Here is a 21358-nt window from a genome sequence, read left to right as displayed (position 1 = left end):
AAAATAAAATAGGCTACCACACTTTGGATGCCACAATATCATAATTCTCATATGTCTACATTCATGTTTTACAAAGGAGGGAAAGTGAGAGGAAAAAAATATATATTTTAAGCAGTAATGAGGTTGGAGAAAGAAGCGAACTTTTGGGCTTAATGGAAAATGAAAAAACATTGCATTGACTTTACGTGAATAATCCCTTCCATCTTATAAAAACACCTTTTGTTACTAACACAGATATGGACACAGGGAAATATATGCTCTTTGAATGCTGCTTTAATTATCTTTGCTGCATTTATAACTGAATGCTCTTCATGAGAACTCGGATGAACTTTACCCTGTATCTCTATGAAGTTGCTTTCCTTTACTAGTTCTTAAAATTTCTTGCAATATGTGCAAAGGTCTGGAGCACTTTTGATGACAAAGTCAGTTGATAAAGAAATTTTACAAGTCTCACCAGTGAAGGTTTTCAACAATGCCACTATGAGTAAACCCTCTTTTCTTTTTCAAAAGACATTGGAACACGGTATCCACTTCTATGTTTTGTCATTAAGAAGATTCTTTAAGAATTAATTTTTAAGCTTTTGTGGTTTTTCTACCGACTACACTAAGTCAAATTATAATTTATAATTTATTGGCCTTATTACAACACTTCATTAAAGTGTCGGAAGATTCAGCTTCTAGGCAGGGTATTAGTGCAAGAGCTGTGCATGCGGAGTTCTTCGCGGATGGAAATAGCTACGGCAGTCATGTTCTGCAGCATGAATTAACAAAGATTGATTGCAATCTGTTTTTATTAACTCAAGGAAGAAAAGCGGTGTAGTGATATTAAGAAAATTAATTATAACTTTCTAATCTAGTAATTAATGTGCAGCTGGGCATGAGTGCAGTTAGTGCATTTCAGTAATTTGGCAGTCCTCACAAATTATCATCATCTGTTCTAAGGTAGACAACTGTTCTCTAATCCTTGCTCATATTTTTATAATCTTTAGCATTTCAGAATGGTTTTAACAGCATAGATGTTGGATATGGCCTTTTACCATAATAATGTGAGCTCAAGTTTAGCTTTATCTTTCAGAAGTGAGGTTCAGTTGTAATTTTTAGAACCATCTATCATTCTTTTCCAGTGTTGTACTGAAATTTCTTCTGAAGCAGTTGTATGAATCTGTGATTACTGGTAATTGACCTGCATATGTTGAAGTGTCTTAAAATGCTACTGAAAATTTAATGTATCCTGTAAATTGAGATGCTTCCAATTAAATAGAGTTCTTATGATAATCACTTTCAAAACTAATCAAGTAATATAATGGTGTTACTAAAACTTTTATTGACTTAATTTTGACAAATTAATAACTGTAACCAATGCAATTACCGTAATGGTCATTCTAGTCTACATTTTTCATAATCTATCCCTATATGTTTTTCAGAAATGCAAGGAGAAAATAGAAATTACCTAGGTATATTGAATTAGCATGACAAGGTGACTTGAGGGGGAGAGTATTTGTGCCCTTCTTGCTTTCTTTATGAGGCATGAAGGTTATTGTGGGTCACCCCGTGCTCAGAGCCTCTTGTCTCTTAGGAAATTAGATGATACTGAACAGAAATTACAACTAGGATCCAAGCAGTAAAATTGGTAAGAGAAAATGCTCTTAAGCAGACTGCCCAGTGTTGCAACTATCAAACTTGACCTACTAAAATCTATTAAGAGTTGTAATCTTCTCAGTACGGTTTATATTTAGTCTTGTTTTTGACAAGTGATTGGGAAAAAGCACAAAGCATCTGTGTAGATCAGACCTGTAGATCAGGTCTAAAACTATTCAGTATCCTTACACTGTCAGTGAACAGATAGTTAAAACCACCTGATTTATTTACATAAGACTTCTGGGGAATTTGCTTGTCTTGTTTTAGGAATTTTGTTGTTAAGTTTTGATTAGGAATGCATTAGAGAAGGTGTTCTGGGAGACCAAAAGCGAGGAGTTTTCAGTCCAGTGAATCTTGTTCTTTCAGTTCTTTTGTGACAAAATTTCAACAGAAAATGGACAGCATTTGCTAGAAGAGTTTTTCTCCTACTACTTGAGACATTCTCCAGGAATTCAGCAGACTTGGGTTTTTCACTTCTCAGACATGTGCTTTTCCTCCCTAGGTTATTGCTTCCTTTAAAAGAAAGCATTAGCTAGAGAGTCCAAATTGGATATTACTGATAGGTGAATAGTGGGCAGGTTATGCCTAAGGGCTTGTGAATAATTAAGATCAAGGAATCAATGTGGGTGTCTTCATCAGCAGTTTAATTCAGCTCAGGAGTTGAACTTCTTAAGTGTCTCTCCCAGTGTTCCCCACTTGCTGTGCTGTGTTTTGTGGGTAAATGCAAAAGTGCCTAAAAGTGGATATTTGTTTGGCACAGTTGACCTGCTTGTTCTCAAGGCATGTGGGGGATCACAAACCTGGCTTTGGATAACTAAGTAAAGCAAAGCCATCTATATCTTCTGTTTGATCCAGCTCAATCTGAGCAGAGAGCTAGCTAAATCAAATATTTTAAGCAGAAATTCAAAGATTTGACTGCTCTATAATGACAATAAAATATACAAGGGTTTGGGGGAGGTGGGGAAGTGAGTTACTGAGGCTCTAATCAAATAACAGCCTTGGAATTTACAAAGGACCTACTTGGAAATTGTGTTGGTTTATTGGAAGAGAATAGGATTCATACAGATCTCATGTCAGTTTTGCTTCATGCATAACTCTCAGATACAAAAAAAAACCAAACAAAAAGAACCAAACAAAACAATCACAAAAACTCAAACACTAAGCATGAAACTTGCAAATTGTCTGAGGTTTGTGGCTGACCTTAATGACTGTGAATAATGCATGGTGGTGGTGACCATCTTATGTTGGTTCTTGATTTGTGTTTCGCAGCCGGTGGCATATCAGTGGTCTTAGGACCCTGAAATATTCCATTTTGTTTTTCATATCAAAAAAATTAATTGAATAAACTAGCTTGCTCTTCAAAATTAACAAATGGGCAGCACTGCAGTTTATTGCATTAGTTATAGTGAACAAATCACTTTGGAACAAATCAAATTAATAAAGAATATAGTTAATTTGGCTTTCTTTCTCTTTAGACACATGGTTGCAAATAATTCATATTTGAATTGTTCGAATAATTGAATGGTTTGAATCTGCTTCAAACCATTTTGTCAATATCCTAAGTTTCTAAATTATTTTCAAATTTGCTAATTGTTTTCTTTGAAGTTACCAATGTAACACAATTTTCATGAGCATTTGCAGTAATAAAGCTCAGTTTGCACATGGCAAAACAAGAGTAGTTACATGACATGCAGCTCTTTGGAGAAAGAGGTATTTTTAAGTGTCTTATGTATTGTTTGAAGTCATTCTGTGGTGGATTAGGCAGTCCAGGACTGTAAATCACACTGTAACTTCCAGTTAGATCAGCTGCACTTTTTTTCTGTGTTTTCATGTACTACAAGGTATTACAACTGACAAAAAGTACACATTAAAGAGTTAGTTCATAGATATGTAGGATAAAATATAACCCTAAATGATATCCAGTGCTGTATCTCATTCAGATGTGCTGAGAAAATTGGCGGTTGCAGAACTGACATGGGTACTAATGTCCAAAAGCTCCTCCAAATTCAGTCATGTATATGAGTGCCTCAAGGCTTTTTGTAGCTATCTGAGGTTTTTCCTCACAGCATTAAAAGGTATGGAATCTTAACTGCAAAACTTCAATTTTTCTGTCAGGCCATTCCCTTGGGTCCTGTCACTGGTCACCACAGAGAAGAGATCAGTGTCTGCCCCTCCCGTTCCCCTCACAATAAGGCTGTAGACTGTGGTGAGGTCTCCCTCAGTCTCTTCTTCTCCAGGCTGAACAGACCAAGTGACCTTAGCCACACCTCATGAGGCTTCCCCTCAAGGCCCTTCACCATCCTCATGGCCCTCCTTTGGACACTCTCTAATAATTTAATCTCTTTTTTATATTGTGGCACCCAGAGCTGCCCCCAGTACTCGAGGTGAGGCCACCCCAGCTCAGAGCAGAGCAGGACAATCCCCTCCCTTGCCCTGCTGTGATGCTGTCCCTGATGCCCCCCAGGGCAGGGTTGGTCCTCCTGGATGCCAGGGCACTGCTGGCTCATGTTCCACTTGCCACTGACCAGGATCCCCAGGTCCCTTTCTGCAGCACTGCTTTCCAGGATAACATTCTCCAGTCTGTCCGTACATCCAGGGTTGCCCCATCCCTGGTACAGTACCCAGCACTTTCCCTCATTGAACTGCTTGGTTGGTGATTGCCCAGCCCTCTGATTTGTCAAGGTCTCTCTGCAGGGCCTCCCTCCCCTCAAGGGAGGCAACAGCTCCTCCCAGTTTTGTATCATCTGCAAACTTGCTTAGTATCCCTTCCAGACCTCTGTGCAAGTCATTTATGAAGATGTTGAAGAGTACAGGGCCAATTTGATGCTGTGTAGGCTGAGTCTGCTGGGTTTTGTTCTCTAATATTGCCATATAATTTTGGAATTATTGTAGTAGAGAGTAAGTAGTAAAGTGAGTAGAGAGTTAATGCCTGGCAAGTCAACCTTAAAAATGAATAACCCAGTGAGCAGCTCTTTGGTGATTGTGTTCTGCCTTGACTGACTTTTATCTCACTACAGACTGACTCTTGTAAGGACAGGGAAGAGTAGGAGCTCACTAACATGTCTTTATGTTGGGGAAGACATTCAGCCTGACTTCTTATCCAATAGGCAGATGTGGACTCTCTTCTAAGTGTTGAGTTAGGTGAATACACCTAGACAATATCCAAAATTCGTGGTGTTCTCTCTCTAATCTCACATAAAAAACTGAGTGGCCTGGTGTTTCCTTCTTTTTAATGAGCAGACCTTGGCACTGTAGCACACCATAACCTAACTGAGTAGACCTGGCTTAGAGGATGTGGTATGACTGAATATAATTTAAAATACTTACCAGAATAGTCTGTTGTTTTATATTAAACAAGCAGTAGTAAAACCCCAGCAGTAAATGCTGTAGCTACATTCACATTGCTGTAGAAATCCATATAGCAGAGGGTAAAGACAAAATGAGATTTGTACAATGATGGGCTAGTTTGAGACCTATTGAGAAGGAAATAAAAAGAGGTTAGCAAGACAGCTAAGTAGTTTGTTCCAGCAATTTGCCTTCACTGGTTTAAACTTCATGTTAAAATGACGGTTTTATTGTTATAACACCGACACATGTTTAGGAGGAAATTAGTTAATAGGAGGGAACAATCTTTCAGAAAATTAAATGAAAGGCTACTATTTCCACTTGACATCTGTGAAACTGCTGCTACATTCCTTGGAGTAGTGCTTAGAGAAATAAATGAGAAAGTATTCCTTATAATTGAGCTTTAATGGTATCCATATGCTATATATCTTGTAATGGTGCTCATGTTGTGCAGTTTCTGTGTAGTATAAGAAAATTGAGTATTAGTCTGTCAAAGGCCCATTAATGTAAATGTCTTGATTCAGTTCTTAGCTGTGGAGAGGCCCATGTGTTTTAAATACATCCCAGCAAATTGTGGTTGGTGCAGCAACTCTGATAGTCTTTCTGGTTGACCTTTCAGGTTGCCCCATTTCATGTCATACAGCAACCTCTCTAGGTAATGAGATCTACTGGAGCAAAGATTTTAAAAAGGCATCATTTTGAATTTAATTCTTTTCAAATGAACATTTTCTAACAGGCATTAGAATATTCAGTCTTTCAGCAATGTTGTTTCACATCATGTCACGGTGTTCTACTGAGGCCATAAATGCACTGTTTTCTCTATCTTTTACCCAGAATTCCCTTTGTAAATTAATTGAGTTTTGCTTAACTAACTTTGTCAGCATTGTTTTAATGGCTAATAGCTTTTGGGCTTGTCTTTGAAGGCTTAAATATGTCATTTGAATATTCAGCCTGTTGTATGGGTACAGTTTACTGGCATCTGAGATTTTCATGAGTAGTACAAGTTCACAAAATCCTACTTATGAGTAAATTTTGTTTGTGACACAGATTGGTTTGTGTTGTTAATTGGCTGTGAATTGACCAAACATGTCTTAGGTACTTAAGATGATTAGAAAAAGACCTGTGCTCTCCATAGAGCTGTAGCAGAGGTGGTTCTTCATGCTTTCCTCTTAGGGAGGAAAAGGGAGCCTGAAGATACCCTTTGGAAATCTGCCTTCCTGAAAGAAGCAGGAGTGAGAAAGGGCAGTCATCTCATTTTTTTATTTTTTACTCTGATCACTTTGACTTGGGCCAGTGTGTTGCTCTCAAATTCCCAAATACGTAACGTAATGTGTCAAGAAGTTACTCATAATAGACCTAAAGATAGTTTATTTTGGTGGCTTTTTTGAGTTCAAGGTCTCTCTAGTATTGAAAAGACAACTGTGCACATTACCAAAAGTACTTATTTATCACTGACGTTATCTTTCAGAAGTGTCAGAAAAAACAAACCAGTATGCCATATCTATCCAGAACATACTGCATTCCAGACATGATCTTCATTGCACTGGAAAAACAAATATGGTACTTCTTACATGGCAATTCTTGCAAGATATTCCATGCTATATTATTCCAGTCTACAGCTGGGAATACAGAAAAGAAAAAGAGGGGAAAAAAGGGCAGGAATAAAAAAAAAAAGCTTGAAATACTGATTCTTTCACTTAAGCCATCAAGAGCAGTGAGGGATTACAAAAAACATTTAAAACCTTTGACCAAATGTTTTCCTGGAATTGGGACAGAAACCCAATTTTCTTAAATGCTTTATAAAACTGTATCATCATTGTTCTCATTGATAATTTATAAAAGAAAAATAGCAATGTACTTTCCCTCTGAATGTTGTTAATATGCAGAAGCTTTTTCAAGGTGATTAGTGAAACACCGTGCTGGTACAGGAACAAAAAGTACACATATTGTCTCCAGCAGGGTTCCAGAAGTGTGGGGGTTTTTTTCTGAACCTTTTTGTTCTATTGCTTTAAATAGTAATCTCTTCATGCTTATTTCACTTCATCCTTTATTATATTATTTTCATTGTATTGATTAAAATCCCATTACTATTAAGAAAAGCTTATTTGACTACTCGATGCCAGGTCCTTTATTATCTGATAATCTGGTTTACAAAATCCTCCAAGGAATATCTTAAATGTGGCCATGAGTATTAGTGCATGGATTGTGATTATGTAGTTTAAGTACTTTTAGAATAAATGTTTGGTACTTCTCATTTTCTGCTCTACCAAAGTAACAAATGTCTTTCAACCTTTTTCAGCTCTATTGGATTGTTAAGTAATTGGGTGGAAAACTCCTTTCCTTCTTCAAGATATTTACTGTATTGAGGTATTGTTGTAATTTAATACTGCAAGAAGATTATGGAAGAAATTAATTTTTTTCTTTAAAAATTCTAATCTTGACTAATCTGGCTTTTCTGAGTTTCTGTGGTAATATTTGTCCTTCTCTTTCTTCTTTGACTTTTCTTTATGATGTATTCAGATTTTTTGGGATCAGAATTTTTAGTGCATATGTGGGAATTAAGCTGTATTGTGCTGTGCCTTGTCAGCATCACTGGTTTCTTGCAAATAGCTCATCTGTAAGATGAACAGCAGCTGTGTAAAGGTGTTTGTTGCTTGAAGTAATAATAAGGAGATTACTGACGAAGTTCAGGGTTAGGTAGAACACAGCTGAATAACTGGTGATAGAAACTCTTATCACAGGGAACATAGTGTTATTTCCTCAGGTGAAAATCAGATGTGTATTACATTATGTGTCATCTTTTTGTTTCTTTGTGGGTTTGGTTTTTTTCCATTTGCTTGCTATACAGTAGGAAGTTTTCTTGATCTTACCTTAATTAATGAATTTGATCATATTTAAGCCATTGGTTGATTTTCTGTGATAATGCAAACAGCAATGAGCTTGATTCACTTACAAAAATGTGAGCAAATAAAATAAAATTTAGTGTTTATTAAACATGGAGCAAAAGCATAACATTCACAATCAAAATCTGATAAATATAATGTATGACTTCCTCTAGCCCTGTGATATGCCTGAAATTAATGTCATTTTGAGAAAAATAGGGATGGCCCTTTATTGTTAAATTGCCTGTATTATACTGAATAAATGTATCTTCTATAAATGTATAAAGATGGGGAAAAATGATGTAAATTGCATGTAAGTACTTCTTTAAATCATTGACTTCAATTTTATTTTTGTGTGGTTAGTAGGCATTGAAGGACAAAACTGTGCATAAGCAAATGTGTCATTTGCTGGGAAAAGAAACTTTTTTATGTTGTATCACTGATTTTTTAGAAAGAGAATCAGCTCTAAGTTCCTGAATCTGAATGATGCTAACAGAAAGGATTTCTACAGTGATACAGGTGTTTTAGTCTGGCTGCAGGGATTCTCTGCATTCCTATTAACTTATTGTCTCTGCAACAGTTTTAATGACAGTTACAGGATTTTAGTGCTCGATCAGTCCCCGTTGAAGCAACCACAAGTATTTCTATTGGCTGTGGGTAAGGATCAAGGCCTTAGTGACTGACAGTGAGCAAAATAAATTTTATCTGATCCCAGAACAAATGGATTTTTATGACAGAGCAATGTGTGGGTAAAGAGAAACAAGAAGATGGAAGAAGACTGGGAGAAGAGGACATTTATACTTTTCTTAAAGCATTTGTCAAAACAGATTATGTCTTTCACAACACTAGTCTGAAAAAGACTATGTAAGTTTTTTTAATCTAGGGGAGCTGTCCCTTTCAGTGAACCAGAATGCCATTTCAGTAGAGTTTCATACAGCTGTCACAGCATCTGTGACAGCAGATACTGAAGAGAGGTTTCCCTCAACAACAGTGGTGTCTCTGTATTGTGCATGTTTAGATTGATATACATACCCACAAATCCATATGCAAGTGTAATTTACAGCATGTGTTAAGTTAATGTTAATATCTGATGAATATCACAGCTGCAGGTCCTGTGACAAGCTGTCCAGTATGCGAAACCACTGTTGATCCAGCAGCTGCATTAGAAGGAGAAATAATTGACTGTCAGTCAGCAAGCCTTTGACACAGGCTCCTTGCAATGACTGGAAGCTACAAAAGGGCTTGAAGCAGACCTTTGCGACTTGTCAGCCCATTATTTTTAATAACGGAGCCATGCCGTCCGTGTAATGATTCTGATTCTATGTTTCAAGCATTTAATGGCACCACATGCAGCATCAAGCACAATAAATGTGACTAGGTGCTTTGAAAGACTTTAACCTGAATGACTGTGAACCCACATAAAATATTTTTGTGGCACAAGAAGCTAATATGAGCCAATTGGGTTCAGAGAAGAAAAAGATTAAATCTTTTTAGATTTACTGTCTGATGATAAGGAATGAATATGAACTGTGTTGACAAGAGTGATACAGATATATTTTAAATGACTGAGATTGAGTTTAGGATTATTTAGGGTATTGAAAAATGAGTGGTAGGAAGTGGGAAAGGGGAAATTAGTGGCAGAGAAATTACATGTAACTGTCACTTGCCCTCTGTGCTTTGGTGCTTTGAATCTTTACCTGTTCTTTTAAGTCCTCATCAGACTGAAAAGACCAAATACTGGAATTTTATCCTGTCCAGAAGATTAGTAGTGGCTTTTCTTGAAAAACTGATACAACCCTTCTGATAGAGAACCCATTGTTTTCACAATGCTTCAGTACAATAATACCCTTAGTTGGGTTGTGAGTGTCCTTAGCCTGAGCTGGAGGGGACTGCTGGTGCAGGATCTCCACCAGACAAACACATCTCTCTGCCTTCACTTGAGAAAGTGTGGAGACAACTTGATCTCCAGTGACTGGCAGTAAAAGAAAGAATATCTGGGATTTGGAATTGAATATCTGGAATTGACTGGGAGAACCAGAAGAGAGTTGTGGAACCAGAAAAGAACAGAGCAGCCAAAAAAAAAAAGGCCCAACAAACACATCAAGCAGAAGAAAAAAAAAAAATATAGGGAAGTTCTGGGTTTAGCACCAGTTCTCCAGCCTATTTCTATGTCACCTAGTCACCTCCAAATGCAAACTGTTCAGCACTCATCCACATTACAAAGTTTGCAGACAGAAGAAGCTAACATTTCTTTGCACTTGGGCAATGCAACTGATATAGCAAAAGAACAATTAGGCAGAACTTGAACATCAGTTACTAGTAAAGGAAATCAGATGTGGGAGAGAAACTAACTGAAGTCAGAAGTTAATTATCTAATCAGGGTGGAGGGGGGAATTATAGCAAATCCTCAGGAGAAAAAAAAAAGGATAATCTAAAAGTTGAGTGTTGGAAAAGTGATGTAGAACTGGAAGCAGAGTCTTACAGAGGGATGTACTGACTAAAGTATATCAAAAGTGCCAAATGACATGGCTACAGTGGTTTTAAGGCAGCAAGCAATCTTAATGTGAAATGTGAAGTTCTAAAGCTTTAAACTTACAGTTAGTTTGTCTTCTAGTATTAAAAGGCATGGTAGAGAGCACAGGAACAGAGATAAATGGTGTTTCTCATAGATTCTTCCAAAACTCTTAATTATTTTCCTGCCCAGTGAATCTGCTTCTCAGAAGCAGGAGTTGGTTTTTTATCGCTTTGCTTAGGATGTTTTTTCTTTGGGTTTGGTTTTCTAAGGTTTTTGACTGTCAGTAGCACTGAGTTACACCACTTGCTTCAGCAGGGAATTTCATTCTAATACCACCTTCTTTTATTCTGTCTTAACTTATCACATGGATGGCAGAACTGTGCAAATCCATTCATTACTTTCATTTCCTGTTATTTTCACTTCTCTTTGGGGACCTGATTAAAAGTAGTCCATGCTAGTACTTATTATCTCTGGCGTTGCTCTGTTGTGTTTTATTCCCTCTTGCTTTTTTAGCCTTTGGAATTGATTAATTAAACCTTAGTATATAAAGTAATAGGAAGCACAAATTTTTTAGTTTATTCATTAGTGTGTTGTGGGAGACATGTAGGTCTGTGCTGTGCTCAGATAACTTTTTTCAGAAATTATTATGGTTACAAATACAGTTTTAATACAGTTTTAGATGATGACACTGAAAATACTTTACTTGTGTCATATTGATATTTCAGATCATGTAATGCCTGACTAATTGTCTCTCCCTTTCACCATGTGGGCTTGTAAATGTGAGCTTAGTGCTCTGATGGTTTGCCACTGAGTGCCAGTTCCACAAGCTTTGATGCTCCCTCAGAGCAGCAGTAATGTGAGAAGTGTCATGGGGCAGACAGCCATAAGGAAAGGGTTGTACGAACCCTGCCTGCAAAATCCTAAAGAAATTCAGTCTTTTTCCACAGGGAAATGTTACAGGAATTTGATGTAAACAAAGCAGCTCAATGGTCTGGATGGACTGTTTTGTAAAAATAAGATACTCTGATTATTTTAAGTGTCAAAAGACACAGTATCACTAGATCCAGATGTCCAAAAACCATGTATCAGACCACAGAAGAAGTATACCATGCTATCTGGCCATTTTTGGAGCCCATGGAGGAGGTGATTTATTTTTATTCTGAGCAGCTGTCAGACTTCCATGCCTACAGTAAAGCACGGTCTTCCCAAAGGCAGTTTCACTGGCCTCTGCTTATTCTCTGCTGCTCTCCAGAGGCAGATGAGATTGCTTCCACTTCACCTTGGTTCTCTCTGGCATTTTGGTCTCCACCTGGGTTTTGGCCCCTCCTGCTCCATATCTGCTGTTTCCATTCACTATAGAGTCCTCTCACGTAAGTGTTCCCCAGCTGCCATCACTCCTCTGACCTAATCATGAGCAGATACCTTTCACCACAGAGAGTATTTAGTGGACTTTCATGTAGAATGACTTGAACATGGAGCAGACAGAGCTCTCTTGCCTTCCCTGTGTCCGCCACCGCTGGCTGACCCTCCAGGGAGGTGGGGAATTGTCCTGGCAGAGGCCATAGCACAAGTTGGTACTGGAAACTTTGTGCTTCATGTATCTCCTGCTCACCTTCTGCTTTTACGTGAATAGTGCTCTTCTGTCTCTTTTGCTGTTCTGTCCAGTTTCAAGAGAAATTGCCTGTTGGGTGGTCACCTTGGTGAAGATCAATCCACTGGATAACATTTGAGCATTTTGCTTTTTTGCCTGAAAGTACAGTAAAGAGCCTGAAAGTAGAGTAAAGAAAGTACAGTAAAGACCATTCTAGGGCAGCTTTAGAGGTCTCTGGGTGTGTTTCCTTATAAAGATAAAAGGCAAAAATGCTGGGACAAGGGTAACTTTTCTTCTTGGAAAATGTAACTATAAACATTACCTTTGAAGGACCTGATGGACTTCATGGAGAAAAGCAGGGATCTTGTTTTAAAATCTGTTTCATATTAGCATCTTTGGGGGGCTGTGCTGGTAGTTTCTCAAATGATGAACAGTTAGCCACAGCACTCTGATTTTCTTGCTCTCATTTCCAGACAGATGATGACGTGCATGTGTCTCCAATACAAATGGATGCATCTCCACCACTGGCATCACTGAAGTGGCCAGGAAATCAGCATATATTAATGCTGACACTGCATTGAATAGGCAAATAGACAAAATTGATGTTCTCAAACGAATAGCTCTGAGATTATACCTCTTGGTTATCTCACTTGTTGCAGTGAAAAACATTTGTGTTTTGTCTGACATTGCAACATATGTAGAAATCTTTTCTATTCCCTGTCATCCCATAAAATTGAGTAACCACTTGTGTTAGTCTTCCTCCTGGGATTGCTGATGGTACTAATTCACTGTCTGCCTCCTCCTGCTAAGTCAGCATCCCTAAAGATCATCTCTCCAGGTAAGAGCTGATATGAGTTTCAGAGAAGGCAGCTGGGCTGAGCAGGGAGCTGCCAGCTGGGCAGTGGTTAGGCAAGGGCAGCAGTTAACACATTTATTGTCACAGCTGAAAAACCAGCTGTTAGAATTTGCCTACACGATCCTCCTTACAAAGAGGAATAAAACAGACATCAAAAACTGCCCTGCAGGCTAGCTGGCTGATTTTCAGTTTCTTTTTCAGCTGTCTCCAGCTGTCGAGACAGTGAATGAGAGGTGTTTGACCAGATTATAATAATTTTCCTGTCTCAGAGAAGGGACACTGTGCAAAAGTCAGAGCTCCAGCAGGAGCCTGGGTGCCTTGGGTGATTCTGAGACCACTTAAGCCTGCAAAAAGTTAACTGTCATTTACTGGAAGCTGGACAGGAAGATATTCACACTTGCTGCTGGGGCTAGAAATACACAGTTACTGTGCTAGTCCTGTCACAGGTTCCTCAGTTCAAACCTGCCTTGGCAGCTCCCACCACAAGATTTGGGTGGAAAAGTTGAGTGAGTGCCAGTGGTGTGTGCAAACATGGGATTTCTGTACTTTTCTTTCTACTCTCAGACAAAGCTAAGGATGATTTGCCAGTTAGGGGGAAAACAAAAATACAGTAAATATATTTGAAGCAATAGCAAATAAATCATTAGTTTCAGTGCTTGTGAAGACAAGCCCTTAAACCAAGATCCACGATGCTATATAGTGTATTTCTGGGGATGGGGGAGAAAGAAGTAAATTTTTAAAAAATCTTTTTAGCATTTAATTTCTGAAATAGAGGATTGAAACTTTGAGCAAGCATTGCCTGTGTGCTTCATAGTTGAGTTTGGTTTTAATTTTGCTTTAAAATATTAATCTCTAATTAAAACTCAAATCACACAGCATAATTTATTAGCATTCTTAGTTAGCTGCAGTACTAAAAGGAGAAAGATGTAGCTCAGGAGTTTGAAGGGAACCTTTTCTAAGTATTAACTCATCCTTTAACTCCCCCAGTGTGATGTGTGTTGTTGGATTTAACTTCTCAGCAAGTTATTAGGAAGGAATGTGTGTCTAATGATTAACATTTTGGTTTCTGAGAAGAGAAGCCACTCATCTTTCTTTCTTTTTTTTTTTCCCTTGGTGACACATTGACAAATCGTTCTGTTCAGGGCAGTCCAAAAAATTATTCTTATGAAAGTATTTTCAGATGTGGCAATCCTAAATTATACATGAAACATTAGATACTCTATCAAAATGGCCTCTGAGAATCATCCTTTTGGCTGCCAGTTGTCTCCCTTTCCTAAGGGATACAGTATACCAGTATGGGCCAGGTTGGCAGGGACTACAGTGGATTGATCACCTGGTCCAACCTCCCTGCTCCAGCAGGCTTATCCTGGAGTACTCTCCCAGAGGATGCCACTGTAGTATCCATAAAATACTTTTTCCCTAGTATTTGCTTATTTTTATGTTGAGTGTGTGTGTGTATATTTAGAACATATTAATTGTTGGGGTTTGAGTTCAATCATTTGCCTAGGAATTTCTGAAAGCAATTAAGTTTTATTTAGCATTTTGATGTATTTTGTGCCATCTATGACTCTAGAGAAACTTCATCTTTGAAATGTATTTTGTTTCAAATCAAAAATAGATACCAAGTATGTAGAGGAAAAACCTGATGGTTTTCAGACCTCTCTTAATTTGTTCTAAGGAGACTTAGTTGATTTAATTAAATTAAAATCTTATGAAAGACTGGTAGTGACAGAAAAGAAAAACACCAAAGGCTTTGGCAGTGTATAGACTGAAGGCTTCTGCAGTATATAAACACTTCATTAGAAATGCTGTGGCTGGACACTGTGTATTTATATTGACTTTTTACAAAAAGAAGACATAGGAATAAGACATAGGAATAATAATAAACCTTTCTCAAAAATAAGCAAGTCTGCCAAAATGGACTATCCCCTTGGAGATTGTTCTAACTGGATTGAAATACAAAACTGTAGAATGGTTTGGATTGGAACAGACCATAAAAATCATCTAGTTCCTAAAAAAATCATTAAAGATAAATTGTGAGCTAGGAAAAAACCTTTTATGTAATTAAAGATTTTAAAATATAACATTACAGAGTCTTTATCTCCAGTCCTCCCTTTTGTTATGTGTATTAGCCTGTAGAGAGTTAAAAAAACCCATTTGGTACCTGTGAAGCTAATTGAAATTTTGAGATTTGGGCACCTGGCAAGGGGTAACTGTAGGAGACTGGTCTCCATGGGTTTATTGTGTAACAGGAAAGACTCCATCTTCAGTCTAATCTCCTCTGTGAAGTGATTTAATTCTGTTATCTCCCTGCACTGATTATCAGGGGAGCCCCAAAGAGATGAATTTCTGAGAGTGCCCTTGCTGGAGTTGCAGAGCTCTCCCATTTCCCCACCTTCTCTCATGGTCAGACCTGTGGCTGGCACACAGCAGTGCTGCTGGATTACAGTGTGGGGTTTCAGCTGTGCAGCCAAATGGCATGTGGTCATAATTTTAAGACTAAAACATGGAAAAACAATCATATTATGCTTTCAAAATTGTCTGGGGACCACAGGCTTCCTTCGGGGAAAAAAGCGGGGGAGGATTTGTGGTTTTCTTTGACAAAAAAAAGCCCTGATGATTCTACATTACTTCTGCTTTCAAGGCATGTTTGCTTGGGGGTTGAGACTCAAGGAGAAACATGAAGTGCATCCTGGGGTGCCAGGAGGGGAAAGCTGCAGGAAAGTTTGTGTGTCCATTGCAACACCCTCTGCCTGTGTCTCCACCTCAATTTGGAAAGGTCCCTCTCTCTCCTGGGTGTCTGAGCCACAGCTCTGGTGGTGTGGAGGGACATAAGCCAGGTTCTGAGGACTGGGCTGGGCAGCACTCTGCTCCTGCAGAAATCCTCTTAACACAGGATTAAGTCTAACCAATTCCAGTCACAATCTGTATTTTCCAGGCAGATCCTCCTTGGCCCCTCAGCACTGTTGGAAGTACCAGGCACAACCCGCGTGCTCCAGCTCTGGTGAATTTCAATGGACCCCTCTCAGTGATTTCTCTGTCCTAGCATTTTGCATTTTCACCCATAATCACAGGGTAGTTTCTTACAGAAAAAAAAAATCAGCTTTAGTAAAGTCCAAAGGGGCTGTTGGGGCTTATTTTCATATTTAATTCTAAAACCTTTCTCAACAGCGGTACTTGGACATATCACATTGCTGCTGCTGTGTCTCTTTTATTCTGGCCTTTCACCTTTTTACTGGCTAAGTCTGCAGGAGGATACTGACTATCCAGTTGTGCTAGTGCATTTTGCATTAAATATTGAAATTCTGACTTCTTGCTCTGCCTCCAGCTTGCAGAGTTGTCCTGGCATCCTCCAGGAAAGGTTGGGGTATAATAAACAAGTTGTCTGCAGAGACAAACAGTTCTGCTTGCTGATGACAAGAATTTTGATAAGTGTTTTGACCCTTTGAAGTATTTGTGCAGTTTCCCTGAGGATTTGCTTTTCCTTTCAGTTGAAAATTAGCTGCTGCTTTATATATATTGGAGATGTAGTATAATTTTTTAAAACTCTTTTAAATATGGTTGTGCTTCTGAATTTCAGTGATTTTTTTAAAAAGCAACCTTTGAATATTTATATTTCCTCTGTGGTTCCCTCTCTTGGTACACTCTGTACATTTTAGAAGACTTAGTGATCTCATACTTTCTGTTCTTATGTACAGATGAACCAACAATGATCTGCTGGAAAAATACTGAATTTAGTTACCAGCAGCCCAGGTCAATCAGGCTGATATTTCCCAAGAATGAATGACAGTAGAATTACAAACACTGGTTTTCAGATTCTGTGGCACTCAGTGTTCAGAAACAAAATTTATAAAATCAGTAAGAAATATTATTAACCAAAATACTATGGTTCTCTGATCCAGATCCTCACTTCAAATTTGTCTTACTTACATAATAAAAGTTATAATAAGTCCTAAAGTTCTCTGAATATGTTACAGAAACTTTTTGTGTGTTTTATGCAGTGTAAAATATACTATTTTAGACACTGTGATTTCAGATAGGTTAAAATAGTACCCTGTAAACTGAAGATATTTTAGTACTCATCTGGATCTTCAAAGTAGTTTGAGTAGTGTGTCTCCTTCCCTCTTTCCTTCCTGAAGTGTATAGTAGGAGTTTTGTTTCTAACTCTGATGCCAGTACATGACTGACACTTAATACAGGTTGTAGTGTATCAACGTAAGAAAAATTGAAAAATTCAGTGGCAAGGTAAATTACAAAAAGAAGGCAAGACAATGGAATGCAGCTAATATAAAAAGTATCATACCTGCCCCCATTTGCTGTCCTCCATCTCCTTCTGAAAACTGCATTTGTCAGTTTACAAGACATTTGTGACATTAAACTGTTAAACAGAGTGAAAATAAGATGCCAAAAATTTTCAGTGCTCTACAGGTTTTGCTTTGACTGGGAGGAGTGATCTGCACATAAGTTTGGCACAGAGTCATAAACCTCCTTTTGAGAATCCCCCAAGTGCCCTGATCATTCTTTGGGTTCAGATTCCCACTGTTGTTTCTTGACTTGAGTAATGGACATCCCCAGACAAAAAACCTGTAGGAACTTGCAACATTATGTAGGTTTGCTAAAACTTGGGAGTAGAAATAAAACCTTTCACCAGAGACTCAGGTTTGCATCTCAAGACTTGAGGAAGCCAGTGCATAACTTCATAACCGAAGAGTAATGAGATACCCAGCGCTGACTTTATGGCTGAATGGTAAATAGGTTCTTAGCATTGATTTGTTTTAACTTTGCAGGGGTTTTTGTTCACCCTAATAATGGTAATGGTATAGAGCTTGAAAAATGTCTGAGTTGGGAGCACTGGTTATGTTATCTCATGCAAGGGCAGAAATCAGTACTTTACTATGTCTAGTTATTAAGATTTACTGAGCTGTTATGTTTATTTATTGCATGTTATTTTCTAGGGCACCTCAAGTAATTTATAAATGTACTCATTGTTTATAATCCCTGACACAGATATATTTTTCCATTTATTTTGTTCTGTTTAGTTTCTCTCCTTTTTAAAGTTCTGTGTTTTGTTTAAAAGTATACAATATTTATGATTTGGAGGGTGGAGAGGGCAGGGCTGAAAAAAGAGCACCCTCCCCATTTCCTTTTCTTTTTTTTTAAGCCTAAATACTGTTAAACACAAGTCAAAGTCTACTTTCCCAATCAAAAATGATCAGAGTGTGCAATCTGTCCCATTCTGTATGCTGAAAGCTTTGTTTGATTATTTCCTGGTCTCTCTCTCCAGTAGCTGACTGTCTGCATAATGCACACTGCAGTATCATCTTAAAATAAGGATGGAGTTAAATGGAATCAGAAGTAGTACTGTGGCTGTTCCAGTTAGTGTGAGGGAACATAGAAAACTTTCCTGTTCCATTGCTCCCAAAGATGAAATATATCCTATGAAGATGATCAGTTGGCTGGAGCCCCCCTCCTATGAAGATATGCAGAGAAAATTGAGCTGTTCAACCTGCAGGAGTGTTTGGAGAGACCTCACAGCAGCCTTTTAGTACCTAAAGGGGTCTGCAAGAGAGCTGAGAGGGACTTTTGGCAAGGGCAGGTAGTGATAGGACAAGGGGGAATGGCTTTAAACTAAAAGAGATTAGGTTTAGATTAGATAGATACCAGGAAGAAATTTTTTACGTGAGGGTGGGGGGACACTGGAATCAGCTGCCCAGAGGAGCTGTGGCATGAAGTGTTCAAGGCCAGGTGGGACAGAGCTTTGAGCAACCTCTGCCCATGGCAGACGGGCTGGAACCAGACGATTTTTACTGTCTCTTTCAACCCAGGCCATTCTATGGTATGAGAAAATACCACACATCCATAGCTGAAGGTTGCATGAAAAATAGTTGAGGGACTGAAGTGCAAATTGTGGGTACTACCACTTATTGAAATGAGCTTTTCAGTGACAGAGCTCACATCTGAGGTTAAGCCAACACATAGCCTTGTTATTTTGCAGATTTACCAGAAATACATTGATGCCTTTTTCTTCCAGCTGACCCAACTGAAAAAAATCAAAGCTCCATTAAATAGTACCTAAGATGTTACATAGATGTTTATTCCACTTATTTTTTGCATTAAAATCAAAGAATGTAAGTTCATAATTTTCAAACCATCTTAAACAAGGAGAATCTTCCACTCATGGCAAAACACATTGCTGCATGCAGAAAACCTTTTGACAGCTGTGTTTGGAAATGTTCCTTGTTAACAAAACACACTACATCAAAGTGTTCTGGCAGGTTGTATTGGTATCAGCAGACACTGGGGTGAAGTGCAAGTAAGAACTCTATTAGGTTTTCTGTCAATTTTGGTTGATGCCTTGCTGCAGGAACAGCTCGATGTTTTCACTTTGAGATTGATTGAGAAACTTTCTAGAAAAAAGCACATGTGCTTTTTCCATTTGTACCACAACATGCTAACTTTTTGAAATTCTGTGGGGTTTTTTTTTCATTTTTTTTCTTCCTGTGAACTTTATGTCAGCTCTTTTAATCTGGGTGATTTGGAAACAGGATAAAATATTTTCATCTAGAAGTCAGCAGTTAGAACTTGAGATAGCATGTAGCAGAGATGGGGGTCTGTTCTTGGGTGAATAACCAGTCTGCAAGTTCTTCAGACTGTAGAGGAGATGTTTCCAGACATGTTGTCTGCTTGTGCTCACCTTGATCCTGTTTTCTGTAGTATCTGATGCTTTTACATTACCATTCAAAAAAATTCCAAGCCACAGTAGACTGAAGTGCAGACAGCTTGTAAACCAGATGTGGGTTTCTCTTCACTCTGTAAAAAGTACTCTAATTTTTGTAAGAGAGATCTTAAAATGTGTTATTAAGATACCATAAACTTGTGTTCTGTTTCAGTTACTCAAATGCCATACCAAATTGGAATTGTGTGGATCTTTGCAGTATCCTGATTTCATTGTGTCATTGATTTTAGTCTGCAGCTATAAAGATTAGAAACACTTTTTGGGCTATTATTTACATCAGAGGACTTTACATGTGTCCCCACCTCTTGCACCTTTATGGTCAACCAGGGGAGCCTCATCAGATCTCTTTCCTTTGTGCTCTCTGTGCTTTTCTCTGCTTTTGAAGGTTAATGACTTGGTTTTATTTTGTGTGTCTGGCAGAAGTCTCAAAATACCATTTATATAGCTAGCAGGGAGATTGACTTAATGGAGTCTTAATTCCCATGCATTGGTTAAACTTCAGTTATAGACAATCTTTTGAAGAAGAGATTTTAATGTATCTGAGAACTTCCATCATGATTTATTGGAGTTTTTGCTGGGTTTGGGTTTTTTGAGTCACATTTTAACTCTGGAAGAATACCATATTTTCATGGTTGTGCAACTGCTAATTGATGTAGTGGCGGCTTATGTGTAAAAGTAAAATGAAAATTTTATTTATATACAGATGTGTTTGTGTTTAATGCTCTTTACAACTTGGAAATGTGGAAGATGTTCCAGTACCTAATAAGTGTATTTGTATGTAACATTCATCCTAATAATAAGCCAATCTGATATGTCATTATTCAACTAGGTGCTCTGGAACACTGGCTAACCTTTCTTTAATTTCAGGAGTTTTTTTGCTGCTGGAAATTTCAAGGGGGAAAGAACCCCCACCTTTTTGTAGGGAAACTTCAGTAGACTTACCATTCTGAGTCTCAAGCAGCTTTAGTTTCTAGTTTCTAGTGGGGTTTTAGCAATAAATTTGATTTTCTCTATTCTCAATACAAATCCTAAGATTAATTTTGCTGTGAAGTATCTTCAGGTCATAATTAAAACTGAAGTTACTCATCCTGGTATGAGTGCCCAGACAGAAAATACATACTTATCCTAGCCTATCAAAGTCTCATGCATTAAGAAGTATATGCTACATGCAATACTTTAAGTTAAAGCCAATTCTGTATATCTGCATTAATTTAAGTTAATGAGCAATTGCACTGTAGAAATTAGAGTTAGAATTGGAGAGTGCTGTGTTAAGTACAGAGGAAAAGAGGTGAAGTATGAGAATGCTTTCTTATAGTCGGTAGTTTTTTGTCGTGTCTTCAAACATGATATCCTGCAATGAAACACTGTGACAGTGATAAGTGTGATGGAGCCATTTGTGAGCCAAAAGACTGGGTTGTTGCAAGAAGCAACTGTACAGCCTAAGCAGAGCTGGACTGAAGTAATTCAAGGTCCCGTGGGGAAATCTGGAAGGCTGCTGAAGCATGGCTCCTTACATACATATTAAGTACATTTAGATTAATTATCTTCTCATGATAATGTTATAGCTACTGCCTATTACATTTTATTAACATTGCCTTATAGATGCTCATGATTATTTTCTGTCTTTCTCTTCCCCCCATCTTAGTGGAATCGGTCGAAATTGGCCATGGGCCTCTGGTGGAAGCAGCATTTTGGCAGAATTTGGGACTTTGCATCTGGAGTTTGTACATTTGAGCCACCTGTCTGGAAATCCTGTCTTTGCTGAAAAGGTTAGACTGCTCCGTCAAAATCATGT

At 38.1% G+C, this 21358-nt stretch overlaps 1 protein-coding gene across 1 annotated transcript in view; it reads left to right on the top strand.

Moving 5' to 3' along the window:
• Positions 1-21358, top strand: part of MAN1A1 (mannosidase alpha class 1A member 1) — a 140109-nt gene that overhangs the window by 90437 nt on the left and 28314 nt on the right. Inside the window, exon 6 of the mRNA XM_054628676.2 lies at positions 21209-21332. Coding sequence (XP_054484651.2) covers positions 21209-21332 — 124 coding nt within the window. The remainder of the gene's footprint in view (positions 1-21208; positions 21333-21358) is intronic.

This window comes from Agelaius phoeniceus, chromosome 3, assembly GCF_051311805.1.
Source record: "Agelaius phoeniceus isolate bAgePho1 chromosome 3, bAgePho1.hap1, whole genome shotgun sequence".
Classification (NCBI taxonomy): domain Eukaryota; kingdom Metazoa; phylum Chordata; class Aves; order Passeriformes; family Icteridae; genus Agelaius; species Agelaius phoeniceus.
This window is presented reverse-complemented; position numbering and strand designations above follow the sequence as displayed.